The 25,406-nt window shown below is 38.3% G+C and overlaps 1 protein-coding gene across 1 annotated transcript in view; it reads right to left on the reverse strand.

Annotated features, from left to right (window-relative positions):
- LOC128647172 (actin-fragmin kinase-like) overlaps window positions 1-25,406 on the reverse strand; it is a 109,649-nt gene that overhangs the window by 16,001 nt on the left and 68,242 nt on the right. The window contains exons 3-5 of the mRNA XM_053699957.1: window positions 12,240-12,282; window positions 5,152-5,230; window positions 3,921-4,009 (exon numbers count right to left, since the gene is read on the reverse strand). Of these exons, the coding sequence (XP_053555932.1) occupies window positions 3,921-4,009; window positions 5,152-5,230; window positions 12,240-12,282 (211 nt within the window). The remainder of the gene's footprint in view (window positions 1-3,920; window positions 4,010-5,151; window positions 5,231-12,239; window positions 12,283-25,406) is intronic.

A 25,406-nucleotide genomic window follows, 5' to 3' on the forward strand; every position in this document is an offset into this window, starting at 1 on the left:
GAAAAATCTAGTGTACAATGTCCCTTTAATTAATGCTTTACATCTGCAACACACAGTATTGGCTTATACCTTCTATATCTGTGGATTAAATGTACAGTACACGTTTAGTATATGTATGAGTTATATATTTTTCTGTAGGGTTGTGGCACTATGTTTGTAAAATAGGGTGACCAGAAGTCCGATTTTTAATGGGATTGTGCTTTTTTTTTTAACGCACGTTTTCCATAGCTCAGGAGCGGACAAGTCTTACACGTTTCGGCTTCAACGCCGTATTCATAGACCTTGCCAAATACAATTTTTGACTCTTTTAAAACTTTTTTTATTATTGAAATTTTATTATTAAAATTATATATATATATTTTTTTTTATTACAAGTTGTATTCATGATTCAAAAAGAGCTCGCGAATGCAAACAATTTTCCAATTCACTCACAATTTGAAAATGTGCAAAATCTTTTTATATAGACACTTTCTGAGGCACCAGCTACTACTGTGCAAGCATTTACAGTATATACATTTTGTGATTGGCTGATGGCTGTCACATTATGTATGGGGAAGGAAAATTGATATTTTGCATTGTATTTTTATTATACCTCTGTTGATTATGCAATTCTACTGTATTTAATGGTCCTCAAAGTTTTATCATGGCACCCCCCTTATCACACTACAGGCAGTGGCTACACAGAGAATTTCTATGTGCTCATTTTGCAAGAAACCGTGTAAGTTTTTTTTTTTTAGTAAGGGAACATAGATTAATATCCCTATAGCATGTCTCTTTAATGAGGCGTTCAGTAGTTCACCCACATGTAATAAATGTAATATTAGCTCATACACACCTTATCTAATAAAGCTCCCTCTCACATAGGTAAATATCGCCTTCAGCATGAGCACATCTTAATCATTTATCATTTCCCTTACTTATTCTAACCTTCAATAGTAATGTTAAATATGTACCACTAGGTGGCTCTCTTTTTATATACAGTATGTCTAATTGTTTATCTAACAGACATACATGATGCATTTATCTTAGAGTAGTCTTTCTCATTCTGTTTGTAGCAAGTTCCCCTACAGGCATACATTTTTCCCTATGTATCCCCAACTGCAAAAAGTAAATATTATTAGGATGAGAAACCTTGTCTTAGATATTTTTTTACTTGAAAGTATATGTACCTGAGGTGGCTGGCTGCATTTTGCGGAACATTTAATAAACTTTATTAAAGGGGCATTCAGTACAAAGCTGAAATGCATATGCGTGCATTCAAATTTTAAATGGAACAATTTTTGCAATACAATGGTATTGGCAAAAAAATCTTCTAGTTAAGTAAAAGCTATCATTTTCTTAATTTAGTATTTTTACTGTGGATGGACAGTTAAAAAAATGTAAACAGTGCTCAGATTATTTTAAAATATCTCTGCATATATTATTATTATTGTTATTATTATTATTATTATTATTATTATTATTAATAATAATAATAATGTAATGTACGGTATTTGTAGATTGTAACCAGACTCTACAATGCTAATTCAAAATACTGATGAAAAATTGTAGATTAGAATGAAAAAATATTACAGGCAAATAGCAACATTACAATGTTTTGGTGACATAAATTTCCATGTAAAGGTCTTTAATTTGCAAATTAATACAAAAAGAATGCAAACATTTAAATTGTAGCTATTAGGTTATATTTATCTAAAAAGAGTTGGGTTAGGATTATGATTAATGGCTAAAGTTAGGTTAGATACATTTTTTGTGCAATGGGTAAACAAAATACTAAACCAATGAAAATATATACGTATATATATATATATATATATATATATATATATATATATATATATATATATATATATACTGTAATTTTTATTAAAAAGATGGTGACATCCAAAACCGTTTTACTACTTTCTGCAAACTACCGAGTCATACAATACTGTTGCTTCAATGAAGAATAACAGCTAAGATGACATGAACGAATATGACATGAAAATATTGCAAATTGTGATATTTGTTCTGGAAGAATGACCCCCAAAAAGCACCCAGAAGGTTTAATAAGCAGATCTTAAGTGTGTCATAGAAAATAGTTATTATGTCAAAAAGATCATAAAACAAAAAAAATATGTACATACTTTTAAATCTCAAACAGTAAAATCCTCAAAAAGATATGAAAAAATCAGAATATAGTGAAGTACAAGACAGTCCAATCTTGACTTTTAAAATTATTGACATCAACAGCCTTAATAAATAAAATAACAAATACATGTTGAAAATGATAAAGAAAATCATTAACACTGATGCTAATTATGTTATAAACAAACAACTATTTTTTTCTATGAGTGGACAACCCTTCTCAATTTTCTCTGGGGAAATATTAGATTGGCATTTTCACTTTATATTGGGTTTATACATATTTTGTATGTTTTACGTGTTTTTATAATAAAACAATTTGTATTCTTGTTTATCTTCTCCTGTTATATATATCAAACTAGTTTGTAATGTAGGGAGTTAACCAAGCATTTAGCTTTAACCAGGCTGTCACATGCAAGTCTGTGACTTAGTTCAGTGAGTGCAAGGGTTAACAAACACTTTCTAGTCTGTGCTAGAACTAGAAAAGCCCCCAAACTCCACTTTTAATGCCACCCTCGCTAAACTATACCTACAGCCACCACCAAAGATTATTAAATGGGAAAGCTTTGGGAAAGCCCAGACTTAGAGTCTAAAAACAGTTTAGCAAAAACTAAACTAGAAACAAAATAATGTTATATTTGTCTCTTTGGTAACATGGTTGAAATGTTAGGCAGAGGCAAAACTTAATAAAGGAATATTTATTATGAACTAAAAAAGTCACAGTAGATTTATATGTAAAACAAAAATGAAATTACAAACAAAATTACACAAGGCAAACAGATTTAAAATAAAAATGAGAAAATAACAGAACCTAATACTTTATCAGCACAGATTCTTGTCCCAAAGGAGATTGGAAGAAAATGGTCATCTACACTATTGTAGTCTCCCATGTAAAATGACACAGTTATTTAGCCAAATTCAACATTAAACACTTTTTTATTTCTAAAGTCAGGTTTCTGGTTAGTTCCAGTTCAGAGAGGAGGAGGTAAGGGATGGCAGGTCATAACCCTCCTCTCAAGCCCTTTTGGTTTTGGTACATAGAGTAATCATACACATGATCAATCACATTGTGGAACCATGGGGATTATTTTGATACCAGACTATATTAACAAATTGCCTTTACATAACCTCAGGACAGTGTCCTAATAGAATACACTGCCCTCTGTTATTCAGTGTTGACTGCTTGCCCATAAAGATCACTAGAAAGAAGAGTGCATTTCACCTTCTATATCAGTGTAGTAGATGCATATAATAAATCGGTTTCCCAAAAGTTTGACTTTTTAGACAGGGGGTTCAGATCTGGGTTAAAAAGTTGTAAATAGCAAACATATAAATATAGGACACACAAAAAAGGAAATTAACCCATAATGTCCTAAAAATATGAGGTTTTTATTGCACTTACTATAATGAGCTTTTTTAAGCAAGGTATTGTGTTTTTGCACTCATATTGTCCCTATATAGACTGTTCTTAAATATGCAAGATTATGTTGTTGTTTTTTTAGAACATGTGGCCTGAAAGTCAAACAGGGGAGGCATTTGAAATAGAGTACCAAATTGGCTATTCATTTTAATGTCTTTTTATTGGACAGTCCTGTAATTTACTATATTTCAGTATATATATATATATTTTTACTATTTAAGAATTGTGGAACGTTATGATTGGAAACTGATATAGTAGGATCAAGTACATATATCCTTTATTGGAATGAAGGAATATATTCTTAGATTTTTTTATTTTATCACATTTATCACATAAAAACAATATTTGTACATGTTAAGTGTTGTTTTTTTTTTACCTAGGTCAAATGAATATACCCCTGGTAGACATTCCCTCGCATTTTGATCCGAGTATCCTCCAAATAAATAAATCTTTTTTTTCACAACACTGTGAATGCAAAAGATAGAAAATGTCACCAGCTCAACCAAACGAGCAGATTACTTGGATATACTGTATATGCACATTCCAGAGGAAAAGACATGAAGAAAAGTTAAATCATTGCAGTTATTCCTAAACAATTTTAAACATTTGTTAACATTTTCTCGATTTTTCTTAGTATTCTTTATTGGGTTTTTTCCATAGTATTTTCTCTATAGCTATTTGTTATGAAGTGAAAAATGAAACAAATAGCAAATCAAATAGATAGAACGTTTTGCCTGACTATTCATTAGGCCGACTGACATATTCCAAAGATAGCAAGCTATCCTTTATATATACTGTTTTATTTCCAAAACATTAAGTAAAAATATAGGAAGATTTGTAACATCAAAAACTCACACTGGGTTAAAAAGTAATTTTATAAATAGCAGATATTTAATAAATGACAAGCGTATTCTTTAAATCCTGGAGACACCCTGCAGGCAGATTGATTAAAATGTTGCCGTTTTATGAGCAACATGTTTTTTTAAGGACAAGCTATTTTGTGCTTTAGGCAGGAATAATCACAAGAATTGCTGTTCTCTACCTCCCATCTATTAAGTTACACATGTAATGGAAAAACATAATTTCCTTATAAATTGTATATTTTTTAGACCACGCTGCATTCCTATAGATCAGTTTACAATTGTTCTCGTTTATTTATTGTTTCCTTATCTGTTCTCCAAAAAAATGATTACATGGCTTATATCTAAACCATTTGTTGTTGGTGTATATTTCTGTAAATTACTTTTAAGCTTAAAATGGCAATTTATTTTACTAAGCACAACAAACAGTGTTGTGGTCCCAGTGTTATAATATTTAATATCACTGCATCTCTCAAAAGGCTGTATTACGACTGAGTATAGATCACACACCTTTAGCATTACCTATTACCTATCAGTCTCAGGATGAATTCCTCTTGACACACATAGCCAGGGGTTGTAAAAGAAACTGGTCTAACAAGTAGCTTTTTGTTATAAAGGCTGAAATACTTTAATATAAATACATAATAAAAGCAGTTACAATTTTTACTGTACTAACAGCACTGTTTCTGCAAATAAAATACACTATGCAATAAATGATTTTCATCAGATAAATAATTGCCTGCTTACCAAATATTATGTCCTTCTCTGGGGCTTGGGATATGACCAGTTTGTGGGATCACTTCCCATGTTGAATCATTTGGAGTAACTGCCAATGAAGAAATTCCAATCATTAGTACGCATTACTAAAGCAATTAATGATAAGCAGCATGAAACACCCACACATTGTTACTGTAATGAAAAAGCAATGCAGAGTATGAGCTGGTTGTAATGGCTTATTCTGTCATAGTCATTAAATATAAGCATTCTTTTAAATAATATAGATGGCAATTACTTATTTCTACTCTGTGCAAATCTAATGTAGTCATTTTGGATATGTTTGTGAACAAATCACAGAGTGTAATGTTAGTGGTGTAGGTGGTAACATTACTAGCATAGGTCAGTTGGAAAAATGATTATATAAATGTGACTCTGTTTATAAGAACTCTCAACTGTCCCACATTTTTGTAGCTTGATAGCTCTGTTCTGCTGTTTTTCTCACCATTCTTCGTTTTCACAAAGTGAAGCTGAACACTACTGAGTATTATTAAAAATCCACCCAGAAATGCTAAATCACAGCCCTATTATGTCCCCTATAACAATCATCCATGTCCCTGTACCATCTCAACTTCTTTATTAATAAACTTTATTCAACCCACAGTCCATGACCTGCTCTGATTCTACCACAAACCTTGACCTGTTTCCGTGACCTGCCATGACTGCCAGTATTCTTTCCCCAGTCTCCCAGTCCCAGATATTGCAAGGGAAATGTTTAGAAGTATAGATAATTTAGTTGTTACTTGCATCCAATTTTTAAAACTAATTTGTTTAATAATTTGGAATATTCATATGAATATAGGACATTAGGGCAGTGTCTATGGCCAAATGGAGCTTTAAATCACTCTGAATAAAAGAAACAAGAAGGTACACATTAAAAAAGTAAATGCTTTTAAGAATGTCGCCAGATACTATATTACAAGATACAAATGATGTATTTTTGCAGCTACATTTTTTAAAAGCCCTAAAAGACCAAGTACACTTTTTTTTAACAATTAACTTACATAAAAAAACACTTAAAGGACCACTAAATGCAGTAGAATTGCCTAATTAACAAGTACACAATGAAAAGATAAGGCAATAGAACTTACTCTGGATTTAAAAAAAGCAGTAGATTTTTTTCTGACAAATTTATTTTTTCTCCCATTTTCCCAGCCCCCTGTATCATGTGACAGACATCAGCCAATCACATACTAGTATACGTATACCCTGTGAGCTTCTGCACATGCTCAGTAGGATCTTGTTCCACAGAAAGTGTGAATATAAAAAGACTGCACAACTTGATAATGGAAGTAAATTGGAAAGTGTCTTAAAACTGAATGCTCTATCTGAATCATAAAAGTTTATTTTGACTTGAGTGTCCCTTTAAATGAGACAAACAATACAAAACAACAGTCCTATAATCACACAAAACCATATATCAGACGGCACAGTGGTAACTTCCTGGATATAGAACAATATGCGAGCTATAGACCACAGGCAGGATGCATGGCATTTACATTACATTTTGCTAGTTGTATGTCCATCTAAGAACCCAAAAAACATGTATGTTTGCTGCCCCCTTTGTATCAGCTATACAAATAATCATATACCCAGGATGAGGAAGCATTCAGCTAATTGCTACACTGTAAAGAAGGAGGAAAGTGCAGATCTTAGGTGCTGCACAAAGCTGGCAGACAAATAAAGGGGAATGGCAATGGGAAGAGCAGGGAACAAAGTATTATGTCAGAAAACAAAATGGCAGAACCAACAGACATATAATCCCTAATAGTTACTAGTTACTCCACTGCCTTTAAAAAGAAAAATGTGGGGGAGGGATAGCGCTAACGAATAGCTGAGAGCCAAAATATCTAAAAAAAACTCTAATGAGATAGTGTATAAATATTATAAAGAATCGACTTAAAATTAGCCAAGAAAAAAGAATTGGATATATATGTACAAATAAATCAATATTTATTAATATAAGATAAATTCTAACAGATAACTCCTATAAAAGATGCCGGCATCAGGTAAAGAATGTATCTAAAAAACTGCAATAAGAATGACCATCTGAGACTCACAGACAAACAAAATCAATAGCAGCATATATGACTAAACAGAATTATTAGCAGCATGCATAACCAAACAGAATTATTGGCAGCCTATATGACAAAAACAAATAAAATAACCATAAAGTGCTTAATATCAGTATTCCCAAAATGGAGCTGATCCGTGGGTGATACTGTTTACCAGTGTGGTCCGTGGGTGGAAATGTTTACCGGTGTATCGATACAAAGACCGGGTAAAAACGGAGTGATGTGATGAGTAACTTAATCTTCTTTCTGTGTGGCTTTCCTCCGTATTTCAGCCTGTTCTTAGCCAGTATCTATCCGTCCTCTGCAGCAGGTATCCAGCGTGTGGAAATGGTCCCAGAGGGGTCAAGTTCCGGGTTAAAGTTCAGTTCAGATTTCCAAATAGTAAAGCGCCGTTGCGCAATATTTCAGCCTATAAAAAATAGACCTTTAAAAAAGCACTCTGGGTTCGTTTTCTATGGGTCCTGGGGCAGGAATTACACATGCAGAGACGGCTCACCTATGATCAGTGACCGCTCAATGTACCTGTCCTATCCACCAACGATACCTCAGCTAGTAAAGAGATATAAAATGTATCAAGGTATAGTAAGCAAGTTCTACGCGTTTCAGCCTCCAGGGGCCTTTATCAAGATGCTTACTAAATGTTTAGGCCATTTTAAATAGCCCTCTCTCTTTTCTCATTGGATGATACCCAGCCAATAGTGAATAAGCTATTGGAGATATGTGAATCATTGTGTTACAAACACTTTAGTCAAAAACGTTACATTGTTTTGTAAATTCATATGTTTACACTTAATTTTAAGTATCTTTTATTTGATTCATTTGATACAATAAATCCAATCTTGGCAACCTCTTATTGAATATGGAAACACTATAAAAAAGTTAATAAATATATACGGAAAAAATATATAAAAATTTGAGATGATTCTACCCCTACTAAGTTGCTAAATGGTTAAGGTAGTTATATGTGTGTGTTAATATGGTGATGTTAGAGATATCGAACAATTGTACAGAGTAATAACAATTTCATGAAGTTTGTATAAAATTAGGAATTAGTTTATAATAAAAATAATAAAATATAAAATATAAAATCATACACGTATAAAAAAGGGTATTTAAAATTCTTTTTTGAAAAATTTGAAAAATTGGATCTTCATATTAGCCTACTAAGATCCATTTCGGAGTTCAGGCCATGGGGGTGGAGGGTTTTAAAATTGAATATAAATTCAGCTTCCTTTTTTAGTAATACATTGTTGATATTCCCTCCTATTAACCTATTAATCTCTGGGATAGGTTCCCTTACATCAGGTCTATCCCAGTATGTAGATTTTTTCCTACAGAAATATGTGATAACGCTACCAGCACATTTAAGAGACTCGACTCATTTTCTAAATAAAATCCAAAACCTAGAATGGAAAGAAAATTACATTATGGCAACATGTGATGTTAATTCTTTGTATACTAATATATCACACCATATGGGAAAAGAGGCTATTAAATCATTTTTAGACAGAGATATAGATCTATCTGAGACTCAAAACAAATTTATTTTGGATTGTATTGGTTTTATCCTACAAAATAACAGTTTTTTATTCAATAAGGAGGTATTTCTCCAGACTAAGGGAACTGCAATGGGCACAAGGTTCGCCCCCAGTTATGCTAATTTATTTATGGGCCATTTTGAAGAGAATTTCATCTACAATGGCTATTGGGAGGCGAACCTTGTGCTCTATTGCAGATTCATAGATGACATTTTTATTGTGTGGCGTGGGGACGTTGAACTATTAAACATATTTTTAACAGATCTTAACAGTAACAACTTAGGAATATCCTTCTCTCATGAATACAGTTGTAGGAAACTCAATTTTTTAGATATTGCAATAGAAATCAATGATAATCAAATACACACTGAAACCTACTTCAAAGCGATTGACGCTAATAATTATATACATTCATCCAGTTGCCATTTAAATCAATGGAAACAAAATATCCCAAAAAGCCAGTATATGAGAGTAAAGAAAAATTGTTCATCTCTAGAAAGCTATCAGACACAATCCCAGATACTAACTACCAGATTTATAGAGAAAGGTTATGACAGTAATAGAATAGGCAAAATACAACAAGAGGTTGCTAAAATTGATAGAAACACCTTATTACTACCAAAAAAGAAATCCGTTGCACAAAAAACCAATGAACTATTTGTACCTTTCATCACTGGGTTTAGCTCAGAACACTATGAAGTCAAGAAGATTCTGAGAAAACATTGGCATTTAATTAAACAGGACCATATACTAGGGAATCAAGTAAAAAATCAACCTGATATAATTTTTAAAAAAGCTAGAAATCTAAAGAGTTTATTATCTCCCAGTGAATATAAGGAAAAACAACAACATTCTACATATAAAGATATGAAAGGAGATAAACTAATTGGTTTTTTTCCATGTAACACCTGTAAGTCATGCAAACACAGTCATAAGATAAAAGATTTAAAATCACATAACACAAACTTCAGTTTTAAAATAAAGCAATTAATAAGATGTTCTGATAAGAATATAATCTATTGCATCAAATGTTCATGTAATCTGTTCTATTTTGGACAGACGAGTAGGATTTTAAGAGATCGCATCAGGGAACATATTTTAAAAATAGAGCACGGTTCCTCAGAAACAAAATTATATAACCATTTTAAAGAAAAACATGAAGGGAGTCTAAAAGATTTTAAATATTGGGGTGTAACACAAATTAACCTTGGGAATAGGGGAGGGAATATCAACAATGTATTACTAAAAAAGGAAGCTGAATTTATATTCAATTTTAAAACCCTCCACCCCCATGGCCTGAACTCCGAAATGGATCTTAGTAGGCTAATATGAAGATCCAATTTTTCAAATTTTTCAAAAAAGAATTTTAAATACCCTTTTTTATACGTGTATGATTTTATATTTTATATTTTATTATTTTTATTATAAACTAATTCCTAATTTTATACAAACTTCATGAAATTGTTATTACTCTGTACAATTGTTCGATATCTCTAACATCACCATATTAACACACACATATAACTACCTTAACCATTTAGCAACTTAGTAGGGGTAGAATCATCTCAAATTTTTATATATTTTTTCCGTATATATTTATTAACTTTTTTATAGTGTTTCCATATTCAATAAGAGGTTGCCAAGATTGGATTTATTGTATCAAATGAATCAAATAAAAGATACTTAAAATTAAGTGTAAACATATGAATTTACAAAACAATGTAACGTTTTTGACTAAAGTGTTTGTAACACAATGATTCACATATCTCCAATAGCTTATTCACTATTGGCTGGGTATCATCCAATGAGAAAAGAGAGAGGGCTATTTAAAATGGCCTAAACATTTAGTAAGCATCTTGATAAAGGCCCCTGGAGGCTGAAACGCGTAGAACTTGCTTACTATACCTTGATACATTTTATATCTCTTTACTAGCTGAGGTATCGTTGGTGGATAGGACAGGTACATTGAGCGGTCACTGATCATAGGTGAGCCGTCTCTGCATGTGTAATTCCTGCCCCAGGACCCATAGAAAACGAACCCAGAGTGCTTTTTTAAAGGTCTATTTTTTATAGGCTGAAATATTGCGCAACGGCGCTTTACTATTTGGAAATCTGAACTGAACTTTAACCCGGAACTTGACCCCTCTGGGACCATTTCCACACGCTGGATACCTGCTGCAGAGGACGGATAGATACTGGCTAAGAACAGGCTGAAATACGGAGGAAAGCCACACAGAAAGAAGATTAAGTTACTCATCACATCACTCCGTTTTTACCCGGTCTTTGTATCGATACACCGGTAAACATTTCCACCCACGGACCACACTGGTAAACAGTATCACCCACGGATCAGCTCCATTTTGGGAATACTGATATTAAGCACTTTATGGTTATTTTATTTGTTTTTGTCATATAGGCTGCCAATAATTCTGTTTGGTTATGCATGCTGCTAATAATTCTGTTTAGTCATATATGCTGCTATTGATTTTGTTTGTCTGTGAGTCTCAGATGGTCATTCTTATTGCAGTTTTTTAGATACATTCTTTACCTGATGCCGGCATCTTTTATAGGAGTTATCTGTTAGAATTTATCTTATATTAATAAATATTGATTTATTTGTACATATATATCCAATTCTTTTTTCTTGGCTAATTTTAAGTCGATTCTTTATAATATTTATACACTATCTCATTAGAGTTTTTTTAGATATTTTGGCTCTCAGCTATTCGTTAGCGCTATCCCTCCCCCACATTTTTCTTTTTGAACTAAGGGTGTACTTCATGAGGTTAGCACACTCCATATTGGGATTAGCTAGGAGAGCATAAGTGTAGTATCCCTAATCACACTCTACATTTTTAACTCCACTGCCTTTAAACATGTTCAGCTCTAATGTTTATTTGTTAAAGTTTATTTGCAAAAGAAATGTTTTGTAACACACGTATTGCCTTTTAGCCTAGAGCATCTGAAAATTATTCAATATATTTGCTTTATTTGCAATATGAAACCGAATAAGGTGCCTCATCCACATTGCAAGACTCTTTTTGTTTTAAAAGCAATTTTTATATTGGGAACTGTTTATCTCATTAAGGGAAGTTCACTAATAAGTTTTAGATGAAGCAGAGACACTTATTTTACAATATAATACTCAGTAAAATAAGATGAGGAATGCCAGTGAGTTTTTGAGGATCACCTGATAGTGCCTCCATATAAGCATTTTTGTGTGGTAGCCTTAATTAACTGGCAAGTTGATTCATTATCTGTATTATAAATATTACTATTGCATGTATATTTATAATAATAATTATTATTATTATTACTATAAAATGTATTTATAAAATACCAAACCAATCTCCAGAGGTATAACAAATGGCTTAGCAGGTATACAAGACATTTTTCATATAGAAAATTAGAAATTTATTAGGTAATGCAAAAAAAAAAAAAATCTTACTTGTAAGCATGTAAAAATCATTGAAATATGTTGGTTCTTTATTCTAAAAAAAAAAAAAGAAGGAAATTAAAGTTATTAAAAATAAAAAACTGATTAATATATTTTCTACTGTAAGTTAAAAGTATATGTAGTAATTTCCTAGTACAACAGTATGTCATCAAAGTTTGTTTTTTGCAAAAGGAAAAAAAATGCTTACCTGATAAATTAATTTGTTTCATGGTGGTGAGAGCCCATGATCCACTACTCATGAGATTCAACTCCTGGCAACTATGGGGAGGCAAAAATTCCCAAAACTTCCAAGAGCACTTCATTCCTCTCACCTCACTGGTATAGCCAAGCAAGGAGAAGTAGTAGAAAAAATGTAGGAAAGGACAAAGCAAAGAATACAAAGATGCAAAACAGAACTGTTGTTAAAATGTTTATATTTAATTAATACAATGGGCAGTTGCTCGTGGGTTTTCACCACTGTAAAAAAATTTCAGGTGAGCATCAATTTTGTTTTCTTTCATGTAATTGACAAGAGTCCATGAGCTAGTGACGTATGGGATATACAATCCTACCAGGAGGGGCAAAGTTTCCCAAACCTCAAAATGCCTATAAATACACCCCTCACCACACCCACAATTCAGTTTTACAAACTTTACCTACCTATGGAGGTGGTGAAGTAAGTTTGTGCTAAGATTTCTACGTTGATATGCGCTTCTCAGCATTTTGAAGCCCGATTCCTCTCAGAGTACAGTGTTTGTCAGAGGGATGTGAAGAGAGTATCACCTATTGATTCTATGGTTTTCCTCACAGGAAATCTTTTCAAAGGTTCTCTGTTATCGGTCGTAGAGATTCATCTCCTACCTCCCTTTTCAGATCGACGATTCACTCTCATATTCCATTACCTCTACTGATAACTGTTTCAGTACTGGTTTGGCTATCTGCTATAGTGATGTCGCGAACAGTTCGCCGGAGAACAGTTCCCGGAGAACATAGCTTGTTCGCGTTCTCAGCGGCGGGCGAACATATGCGATGTTCGATCCGCCCCCTATTCATCATCATTGAGTAAACTTTTACCCTGTATCTCAAGGTCTGCAGACACATTACAGCCAATCAGCAGCAGACACTCCCTCCCAGACCCTCCCAGCTCCTGGGCAGCAGCCATTTTAGATTCATTCTGATCCTGCATTCTTAGTGAGAGGAGGGATAGTGTAGCTGCTGCTGATTTTATAGGGAAATTGATAGCTAGGCTAGTGTATTCAGTGTCCACTACAGTCCTGAAGGACTCATCTGATCTCTGCTGTATGATAGCACCCCAAAAAGCCCTTTTTAGGGCTACATCAGTCATTTTTTTTCTTTGTAATCTAATAGCAGTTGCCTGCCTGCCACTGCCAGCCTATGTGTTAGGCTCACAGCATATACTGTGCCTACTTGCTCAGTGCCACCACTCATATCTGGCTGGTGTAACAATAGTGTAATTTTAAAAAAAAAACTTTTACATCAGTCTGCTAGTGTAATCTAATAGCAGTTGCCTGCCTGCCACTGCCAGCCTGTGTGTCAGGCTCACAGCATATACTGTGCCTACTTGCTCAGTGCCACCACAAGTCATATCTGGTGTAACATTAGTGTAAATTTAAAAAAAAAAACTTTTACACCAGTCTGCTAGTGTAATCTAATTTAATTTGCCAGGCTAGCCTGCCACTGCCAGCCTGTGTGTCAGGCTCACAGCATATACTGTGCCTACATGCTCAGTGCCACCACTCATATCTGGTGTAACATTAGTGTAAATTTTTAAAAAAAACTTTTACATCAGTCTTCTAGTGTAATCTAATTGCAGTTGCCAGGCCAGCCTACCACTGCCAGCCTGTGTGTCAGGCTCACAGCATATACTGTGCCTACTTGCTCAGTGCCACCAAAAGTCATATCTGGTGTAACAGTAGTATAAATTAAAAAAACAAAACTTTTTTGACTGTGAAACATCAGTCTGCTAGGGTAATCTAATTGCAGTTGCCTGCCAGCGTGTGTGCCAGACCCACTTGCCCAGTGCCACACCACTCATATCTGGTGTAACAGTAGTGTATATTTAAAAAAAAAACGTTTACATCAGTCTGCTAGTGTAATCTAATAGCAGGTGCCTGCCTGCCACTGCCAGCCTGTGTGTCAGGCTCACAGCATATACTGTGCCTACTTGCTCAGTGCCACCACCAGTCATATCTGGTGTAACAGTAGTGTAAATTAAAAAAAGAAAACTTTTTTGACTGTGAAACAACAGTCTGCTAGTGTAATCTAATTGCAGTTGCCTGCCTGCCAGCGTGTGCCAGACCCACTTGCCCGGTGCCACACCACTCATATCTGGTGTAACAGTAGTGTAAATTAAAAAAAAAACTTTTTTGACTGTGAAACATCAGTCTGCAAGGGTAATCTAATTGCAGTTGCCTGCCTGCCAGCATGTGTGCCAGACTCACTTGCCAAGTGCCACACCACTCATATCTGGTGTAACAGTAGTGTACATTTTTAAAAAAAACTTTTACATCAGTCTGCTAGTGTAATCTAATAGCAGTTGCCTGCCTGCCACTGCCAGCCTGTGTGTCAGGCTCACAGCATATACTGTGCCTACTTGCTCAGTTCCACCACCAGTCATATCTGGTGTAACATTAGTGTAAATAAAAAAAAAAAACTTTTACATCAGTCTGCTAGTGTAATCTAATTTCAGTTGCCAGGCCAGCCTGCCACTGCCAGCCTGTGTGTCAGGCTCACAGCATATACTGTGCCTACTTGCTCAGTGCCACCAGTCATATCTGGTGTAACAGTAGTGTAAATTTAAAAAAAAAAAACTTTTACATCAGTCTGCTAGTGTAATCTAATTTCAGTTGCCAGGCCAGCCTGGCACTGTCAGCCTGTGCATCAGGCTCACAGCATATACTGTGCTTACTTGCTCAGTGCCACCACTCATATCTGGTGTAACAGTAGTTTACATTTTTTAAAAAAAACTTTTACATCAGTCTGCTAGTGTAATCTAATTTCAGTTGCCAGGCCAGCCTGCCACTGCCAGCCTGTGTGTCAGGCTCACAGCATATACTGTGCCTATTTGCTCAGTGCCACCACCAGCCATATCTGGTGTAACATTAGTGTAAATTTTAAAAAAAACTTTTACACCAGTCTGCTATTGTAATCTAATTTCATTTGCCAGGCCAGCCTGCTACTGCCAGCCTGTGTGTCAGGCTCACAGCATATACTGTGCCTATTTGCTCAGTGCCACCACTCATATCTGGTGTAACATTACTGTAAATTTAAAAAAAAAACTTTTACATCAGTCTGCTAGTGTAATCTAATTTCATTTGCCAGGCCAGCCTGCCACTGCCAGCCTGTGTGTCAGGCTCACAGAATATACTGTGCCTACTTGCTCAGTGCCACCACCAGTCATATCTGGTGTAACAGTAGTGTAAATTAAAAAAAGAAAAGCTTTTTTGACTGTGAAACATCAGTCTGCTAGTGTAATCTAATTGCAGTTGCCTGCCTGCCTGCCAGCGTGTGTGCCAGACCCACTTGCCCGGTGCCACACCACTCATATCTGGTGTAACAGTAGTGTAAATTTAAAAAAAAAACAACTTTTACATCAGTCTGCTAGTGTAATCTAATAGCAGTTGCCAGGCCAGCCTACCACTGCCAGCTTGTGTGTCAGGCTCACAGCATATACTGTGCCTACTTGCTCAGTGCCACCACAAGTCATATCTGGTGTAACAGTAGTGTCAATTAAAAAAAAAACTTTTTTGGCTGTGAAACATCAATCTGCAAGAATAATCTAATTGCAGTTGCCTGCCTGCCAGCGTGTGTGCCAGACCCACTTGCCAAGTGCCACACCACTCATATCTGGTGTAACAGTAGTGAAAAATTTTTAAAAAAACTTTTACATCAGTCTGCTAGTGTAATCTAATAGCAGGTGCCTGCCTGCCACTGCCAGCCTGTGTGTCAGGCTCACAGCATATACTGTGCCTACTTGCTCAGTGCCACCACTAGTCATATCTGGTGTAACATTAGTGTAAATTTAAAAAAAAAAAAAAACTTTTACATCAGTCTGCTAGTGTAATCTAATTTCAGTTGCCAGGCCAGCCTGCCACTGCCAGCCTGTGTGTAAGGCTCACAGCATATACTGTGCCTACTTGCTCAGTGACACCACTCATATCTGGCTGGTGTAACAGTAGTGTAATTTAAAAAAAAAACCTTTTACATCAGTCTGCTAGTGTAATCTAATAGCAGTTGCCCGTCTGCCACTGCCAGCCTGTGTGTCAGGCACACAGCATATACTGTGCCTACTTGCTCAGTGCCACCACTCATATCTGATGTAACAGTAATGTAAATTTAAAAAAAACTAACTTTTACATCAGTTTGCTAGTGTAATCTCATAGCAGTTGCCCGCCTGCCACTGCCAGCCTGTGTGTCAGGCTCATAGCATATACTGTGCCTACTTGCTCAGTGTCACCACTCATATCTGGTGTAACAGTAGTGTAAATTTAAAAAAAAAACACTTTTACATCAGTCTGCTAGTGTAATCTAATTTCAGTTGCCAGGCCAGCCTGCCACTGCCAGCCTGTGTGTCAGGCTCAAAGCATATACTGTGCCTACTTGCTCAGTGCCACCACTCATATCTGGTGTAACAGTAGTGTAAATTTAAAAAAAAAAACTTTTACATAAGTCTGCTAGTGTAATCTAATTTCAGTTGCCAGCCTGCCACTGACAGCCTGTGTGTCAGGCTCACAGCATATACTGTGCCTACTTGCTCAGTGCCACCACTCATATCTGGTGTAACAGTAGTGTAAATTTAAAAAAAAAAACTTTTACATCAGTTTGCTAGTGTAATCTAATAGCAGTTGCCCGTCTGCCACTGCCAGCCTGTGTGTCAGGCTCACAGCATATACTGTGCCTACTTGCTCAGTGCCACCACTCATATCAGGTGCAACATTAGTGTAAATTTAAAAAAAAACTACTTTTACATCAGTCTGCTAGTGTAATCTAATTTCAGTTGCCAGGTCAGCCTGCCACTGCCAGCCTGTGTGTCAGGCTCACAGCATATACTGTGCCTACTTACTCAGTGCCACCACTCATATTATCTTGTTTAATAGTAGTGTAAGTGTACATTTAAAAATAAAAAAACTATTTTGACTGTGAAACATCAGTCTGCTTTTTTGTGTCAGGCTCACAGCGTATACTGTGCCCACTGGTCCAGTGCCACCACTCATATTATCTTGTTTTATAGTAGTGTAAGTGTAAATTTTAAAAATAAAAAACTATTTTGACTGTGAAACATCAGTCTGCTTTTTTGTGTCAGGCTCACAGCGTATACTGTGCCCACTTGCACAGTGCCACCACTCATATTATCTTGTGTAATAGTAGTGAAAGTGTACATTTTAGAACTAAAATAACTATTTTGACTGCAAAACATCAGTCTGCTTTTTTGTGTCAGGCTCACACACAGCATATACTGTGCCCACTTGCCCAGTGCCACCACTCATATTATCTTGTTTAATAGTAGTGTAAGAGTACATTTTAAAAATAAAAAAACTATTTTGACTGTGAATCATAAGTCTGCTTTTTTGTGTCAGGCTCACAGCATATACTGTGCCCACTTGTCCAGTGCCACCACTCACATTATCTTGTTTAATAGTAGTGTAAGCGTACATTTAAAAAATAAAAAACTATTTTGACTGTGAAATATAAGTCTGCTTTTTGTGTCAGGCTCACAGCGTATACTGTGCCCACTTATCCAGTGCCACCACTCACATTATCTTGTTTAATAGTAGTGTAAGTGTACATTTTAAAAATAAAAAAACTTTTTTGACTGTGAAACATCTCTGCTTTTTTGTGTCAGGCTCACAGCGTATACTGTGCCCACTTGTCCAGTGCCACCACTCACATTATCTTGTTTAATAGTAGTGTAAGTGTACATTTTAAAAATAAAAAAACTTTTTTGACTGTGAAACATCTCTGCTTTTTTGTGTCAGGCTCACAGCGTATACTGTGCCCACTTGTCCAGTGCCACCACTCACATTATCTTGTTTAATAGTAGTGTAAGTGTACATTTTAAAAATAAAAAAACTATTTTGACTGTTAAAAATCAGTCTGCTTTTTTGTGTCAGGCTCACAGCATATACTGTGCCCACTTGCCCAGTGCCACCACTCATATTATCTTGTTTAATAGTAGTGTCAGTGTACATTTAAAAAAAAAAAAAAGTTTTTTGACTGTGATACATCTCAGTCAGGCAGCATTACAGACATGGACGACGCACGGTGTGATGATGATGTTGTATCCGCCGTTGCTTCCGTTGTTGAGTTGTCAGATACAAGTGAAGGGGTTGATGATGACGATGCATCCGTGGATGTCACGTGGGCGCCCGGTAGAATAGAAGAAGAACAGGTAGAAAGTTCAGATGGGGAGACAGAGAGGAGCAGGAGGAGGAGACGAGTTGGAAGCAGGGGGAGGTTGTCGCAAGGAGCTAGTGGCACAGTCAGATAGAATGCATCGGCACCCGGGGTCAGCCAGACAGCACGCCAATCAACGCATGCTGTTGCCACCACCAGAATGCTGTCATTGCAGAGCTCAGCAGTGTGGCATTTTTTTTATGTGTCTGCCTCTGACAACAGCAATGCCATTTGCACCCTGTGCCAAAAGAAACTGAGTCATGGGAAGTCCAACACCCACCTAGGTACAACTGCTTTGCGAAGGCACATGATCTCACATCACAAACGCCTATGGGATGAACACATGAGGACAAGCAGCACACAAACTCAAAGCCGCCATCCTCCTCCTGGTCCAGCATCTTCAGCCACGTCAACCACTGCTGTGCTCCTTGCCCCCTCTCAACCATCCGCCAATCCGTCTCTCTTCCAGAGCAGTTCCTGCTCATCTGCCCACAGTCAGGTGTCTGTCAAGGACATGTTTGAGCGTAAGAAGCCAATGTCATCAAGTCACCCCCTTGCCCGGCGTCTGACTGCTGGCTTGTCTGAACTATTAGCCCGCCAGCTTTTACCATACATGCTGGTGGAGTCTGAGGCATTCAAAAAAATTGTAGCTATTGGGACACCGCAGTGGAAGGTACCCGGGTGAAATTTCTTTGCACAAAAGGCAATCCCCAACCTGTACTCGATTGTGCGAAAGGAAGTAATGGCATGTCTGGCACACAGCATTGGGGCAAGGGTCCATCTGACCACTGATAGCTCGTCTGAAAAGCATGGTCAGGGCAGGTATGTCACCTACACTGCGCATTGGGTAAACCTGCTGACGGCTGCCAAGCATGGAATGCCTGGCTCTGCAGAGGAGTTGGTGACACCGCCACGACTTGCAGGCAGGCCTGCTGCCACCTCCTCTACTCCTCCTACTCCATCCTCTTCCATAACCTCCTTGGCTGAGTCCTCTTCTGCTGCTGCATCTTGCTCCACATCAACGGCACCCCCCCAGTTCCCCAGGTACTATCCCACATCCCGGATATGGCAGTGTCACACCGTCTTGGGGTTGACTTGCCTGAAAGCAGAGAGTCACACCACACCAGCACTCCTGTCCGCCCTGAATGCACAGGTGGATCAGTGGCTGACTCCGCACCAACTGGAGATCGGCAAAGTGGTTTCTGACAACGGAAGTCATTTGGTGGCAGCATTGAAATTGGGCAAGTTGACACATGTGCCGTGCATGGCACATGTGTGTAATCTGATTGTACAACGCTTTGTGCATAAGTACCCAGGCTTACAGGACGTCCTGAAGCAGGCCAGGAAGGTGTGTGGCCATTTCAGGCGTTCCTACACGGCTACGGGGCACTTGTCAGATATCCAGTGGCGAAACAACCTGCCAGTGAGGCGCTTGATTTGCGACAGCCTGACACATTGGAATTCAACACTCCTAATGTTCGACCGCCTGCTCCAACAAGAAAAAGCTGTTAATGAGTATTTGTATGACCGGGGTGCTAGGACAGCCTCTGGGGAGCTGGAGATTTTTTTGCCACGTTACTGGACGCTCATGCGCAATGCCTGTAGGCTCATGCATCCTTTTGAGGAGGTGACAAACCTAGTCAGTCACACTGAAGGCACCATCAGCTACATCATACCATTTGTTTTCTTCCTGGAGCGTGCCCTGCGAAGAGTGCTGGATCAGGCCGTAGATGAGCGTGAAGAGGAAGAGTTGTGGTCTCCATCACCACCAGAAACAGCCTTATCAGCATCGCTTGCTGGACCAGCAGCAACGCAGGAAGGGGATTGTGAGGAAGAGGAGTCAGAGGAGGAATGTGGCTTTGAGGAGGAGGAGGAAGACCAAGCACAACAGGCATCCCAGGGTGCTCGTTGTTGTCACCTATCTGGTACCCATGGTGTTGTACGTGGCTGGGGGGAAGAAGATACCTTCAGTGAGATCAGTGAGGACGAGGAACGGGACATGAGTAGCTCAGCATCCAACCTTGTGCAAATGGGGTCTTTCATGCTGTTGTGCCTGTTGAGGGACACTCGTATAAAAAAGCTGAAGGAGAACAAACTGTACTGGGTGTCCACGCTACTAGACCCCCGGTATAAGCATAAAGTGAGCGGAATCTAACAGGGGAAGAGATGAAAGTAATACTCCTCCTCCCACGACCACACCGGCAAGGATAGGACGCTTTACAGACGTGTTGATGGAGGACATGCGGACCTTTTTAACTCTTATGCATCGCCACAGCCCTTCGGGATCCAGCCTCAGAGAACGACTCAACCGACAGGTTGCAGACTACCTCGCATTAACTGCAGATCTCAACACTCTGAGGAGCGATGAACCCCTTGACCACTGGGTGTGCAGGCTTGACCTGTGGCCTGAGCTATCCCAATTTGCAATCGAACTTCTGGCCTGCCCCGCTTCAAGTGTCCTGTCAGAAAAGACCTTCAGTGCATCAAGAGGTAGGTCAAAAAAGTCTTGATTATCTCACCTTTATTAAAATGAATGAGGGATGGATCCCGAAGGGACTGACATTGGGCGATACATTCGAGTAAAAAAGGCCTGATGAGATGAGCTGCCTTGGGCTAAAAATGGTCCACATGCTGCTGTATTTTATCTTCGAATGCCGGATGACTTGCATGACTTATCCGCCAACAACTAGGGTTCAAGCCGCAATGTTTTAGGGCACTTTCTAACTGTCAAACAAACATCAATTTTTCTGGCCACTGCTACAGCAGCGGCTGCAACAATACCTAATTTTTCGGGCATGTGTACATGCCTAATTTTTCTGGCCTCTGGTGCTGCACTGTGGCTTCAAAACCCAAACCAAAAAAAAGGCACATAACAGGGATTAAACTGCTAAGAATAGTACTACTTAACACACCACTCATATCTGCTGGCACAGTAGATTGCACGCGCAGTGCCCCAAATTTGAAGTAGGAGGACCGACCAAGTATCTTTTTCCATCTCCTGGTTCCTAAAAATTATCTCCGGGTTCCTAAAAACGATGCCATACCTGTACTCGATTGTGCAAAAGGAAGTCATGGCATATGGGGTCTTTCATGCTGTCGTGCCTGTTGAGGGTCGGGGACCCTCGTATAAAAAGGCTGAAGGAGAACGACCTGCACTGGGTGTCCAAGCATCTTTTTCCATCTCCCGGCTCCTAAAATCCATGCCATATACACGTCCCCTGATAGGGGATGTAACAGGGATTAAACTGATAAGAATAGTACTAGTTAAAACACCACTCCTATCTGCTGGCACAGTAGATTGCACGCGGTGCTCTGACAAAATGCAGAAGGACATTTGTCAGACGGACATTTGTCAGACGGACATTTGTCAGATGGACATTTGTCAGACGGACATTTGGCCGACAGGCAGAAAGCTAAAGAATGTTCCGATTTCGGCCGAGGGCAGATACACAGAGTGCTCTGTTCTAATCAGAGCCTCGGCGATGCAACTGCCTCTGGGAACCTTACCATGGGTCACAGACCGCTCGTCTTGTAATTCTCTGTCTGGGAAATTATCTATCTATTTATCTATCAAATCTATCTATCTATCATATCTATCATCAAATGTATCTATTGCATATATTGATCTATGGGGAGTTTGCAGTTGTGCAAATGGACTGTTTGCGGTTGTTTGCAGTGCGTTAAACGGGGAGTTTGGTCTGTCACTGTGAAGCGGGCATAACCCTTACACTACCTGATTGATACATCATCATACCTGATGTTTTAAAGCATGTTATTCCAAACAATTTAGGAATTTTAGGTGATTTATACCCTTTATGGATTAAAAACAGACTCTGCATCAACTATGTAATTTTCCATGGGAGTTTTGCCATGGATCCCCCTCTGGCATGCCACAGTCCAGGTGTTAGTCCCCTTGAAACAACTTTTCCATCACTTCTGTGGCCAGAAAGAGTCCCTGTGGGTCTTAAAATTCGCCTGCCTATTTTAGTCAATGGCGGTTCGTGCGGTTCCCCGACTTTGCTTGACGATGACTTACCTTACACCTGCCCGCAACCGCAATCTTGGCAGCTTGCCCAGAGTCAGGCCGTCCAAAAAGAAAGCAAGAAGTTTGAGGACTTCTCACACTAACACCAGTAAGGCGGCTCCAATTATTAAGATTCGGCACCTCAGAGCCACGGAAGACACCTCAGGCTCTCCTAATTGACAGGTACCTAAGGAACATATAAAATAGATAGCTGGGAGGAACTTTCAGTGAGCCTGGATTAAACGGAAAGGGCACATAATAGAGGCCATGCTGATAAGCCCCTTGGATGTGATGCACTGTTACTGTTAAGCGCCACACTGTATTAACCTCATCCAGCACTAATACACTTTATTGCCCGGGACTGTTAAGTATTCCTGAATACTTCTGCACAAGCATTAATAGACCCTGATATAAGAAATAGCCTAGGCTGTATATAGAGCCACCAGGGAGACGTTCCAGTCCACCTTAAATTTATAGCTGGCCACAGCAGAACCTTCCTGCAAGAGATAGCAGATTCATTCAGCCGGCGGTCACAATACCACACATAAGTCAGCATCATATCTAAATATTTAGAAACCCCAGGGATGCCTTATTAAGCAGATCCTACACTTGGGCTGGGATGGCCAATAACCCAGTTGATCTTCAACTATAATAACTCTCTTGGCATGTTGATGTAACTGTCCTGAGTTGCTGGCAGTCAGGTTTTTTTTTTGGGGGGGGCCCAGAACTTTGCAATCAGAGACCACCTTAAGCGCTTTCAGTGATTGACCAGACTGAAACATCCTGAGACAGATCATATAACATAGCCTTTTTGTATGCGAGCTATTCAGAAAGAGATAATTCGACAGGAGAATTTCTTACCATGCCACAAGGAGCCAAAAAAAGGCCACAAATACACAGACTATAAAAAATCTGTAGCTGACCACTTCAAATCAAAAGTACCACCCGAAAAAATTGGTGGATTTAAGAGACCCTGCAACCTGCTCTCCAGTGAGGGGAGATTCGTTAGACCAGTGTTCCCAAACTGCCCTAAACCCAGATCTTTTGATGGCGTCAGACCTAGTCTCTACACTCACACGGAGGCTCAATAATCCCCAGGACTCTCTTACCAAAAGCTTTAAGAGTTTGGTGGCAGAACTGCGCAAAGACATAGGAGCTATAAGAGAGAGGGTTGACACCCTAGAACGAAAACAAGAAGACCTGGCAGTGGAACAAGCTAACCTCTCAAATCATTCACAAATAATGGTTCATATGATGGATACAATGGAGGCTAAAATGGTGGATATAGAAGATTGGTCCGGCCAAAATAATTTAAGATTTCAGGGGATACCGGAGGAAGTCTCAACTCAAGATCTGGAGTCCTTTCTTCTTGAATTCTGTGATTACTTAAAAACCCCACAGATCCCTAATGAAAACCTGATAGATAGGGTACACAGACTACCTAGAGGAAGAAATGTATCATCTGAAAATCCTTGTGATGTCATTCCCCGCTTCCATTTTTTTACCTATAAAGAACAGATCACAAAAGCCATGTTCTCCAACCCCACACTTCCAGATCGGTTCCAGAACATCCAAGTCTTTCTGGACCTTTCACAGTTTTACATGCAGAAAAGGGCTACTTTCAGGGACATCACCAAATACCTACGCCAACAGTGCATTAAATATAGATTGGTTTACCCAACGAAGCTTCTTATACACAAGGAAGGTCATCTTTTTGTAGCTGACATGCCTGCTCGGGACCAACATTTCTTGACAGAATGGGACTGTACTCCTGCTCACCAGTTTAGGGATCAACATTCTACCTCTAAGAGAAGGAACTTACAAGTTTACTAACTAAGACCTCTAATCAATCGAGGTCACTCAGCCTGTCTGCCTCTGAATGGCTCCTTCTGCCGCAAAGACCTATAATTGGTAAACGCCAACCTCCAGCCGTGGATCTGTCCACACATCAGGAAAATTCCAGCTCTACTAGCTTGACTTCGGGAGAAGCAAGCATCCAATCTACTGAATGATCTGCATGCTCAAGATGTTAAATATTATGGTGGGGAATGTTATTTCTTATTTGTTTATGTGTGTATTTTATCTCTTTATACTAATTGAGGACTCACTGGGACTTAAAGTTAAGTGACTTTTCTTTTAGTATTTTGTTCCCAGACCTGGAAGAGGTGATCAATCTTACCCGCATTCATTCAGTCCCCTTACATGTGAACCATCTAGGCTGACCTATGGAACATTACTACAGACTTTGGGGTTTGTTTCAGTAAGATGTCCATTTAATGCTATCTTAGTGACAAATCTCTGACTAGAGAAAGATGTTATTTTCTAAGACCATCGCAGATTCATTCCAATGGAGAGAAAATTAGGTTAGCAATATATGTTAGAAAATACAAAGTTTAGCGAGGCCACCTACTTCACTTTGTGTTCATGAAGCCGCATTGGCCAGAAGTCGGTTAACCATGTTTCTGCCAATGCTATTTTGCTATACAATAGGGAAGTGTGTGATGCTTCGACCCACCATGGAAAGTACCCCTCGAGAAGGGTCCGGGCTAGACCTTGGGTCTGATTGGGTCCAGGAGTCAGACTTTGAAGTCTCGGGGGTTGGCTCGGACTAGTACACACTCCTAATCGACTCTTTACACCGAGTTTTATTGTACAAGCTTGCATGAGGTGGAAATGTTTTGCAAATAAGTGTGTGTTGCTCTGTCCTGCCAATATGGTGCATCCCAGAGAGTCGATTCAAG

This window comes from Bombina bombina, chromosome 2 (genome assembly GCF_027579735.1).
Source record: "Bombina bombina isolate aBomBom1 chromosome 2, aBomBom1.pri, whole genome shotgun sequence".
NCBI classification, from domain to species: Eukaryota; Metazoa; Chordata; class Amphibia; order Anura; family Bombinatoridae; genus Bombina; species Bombina bombina.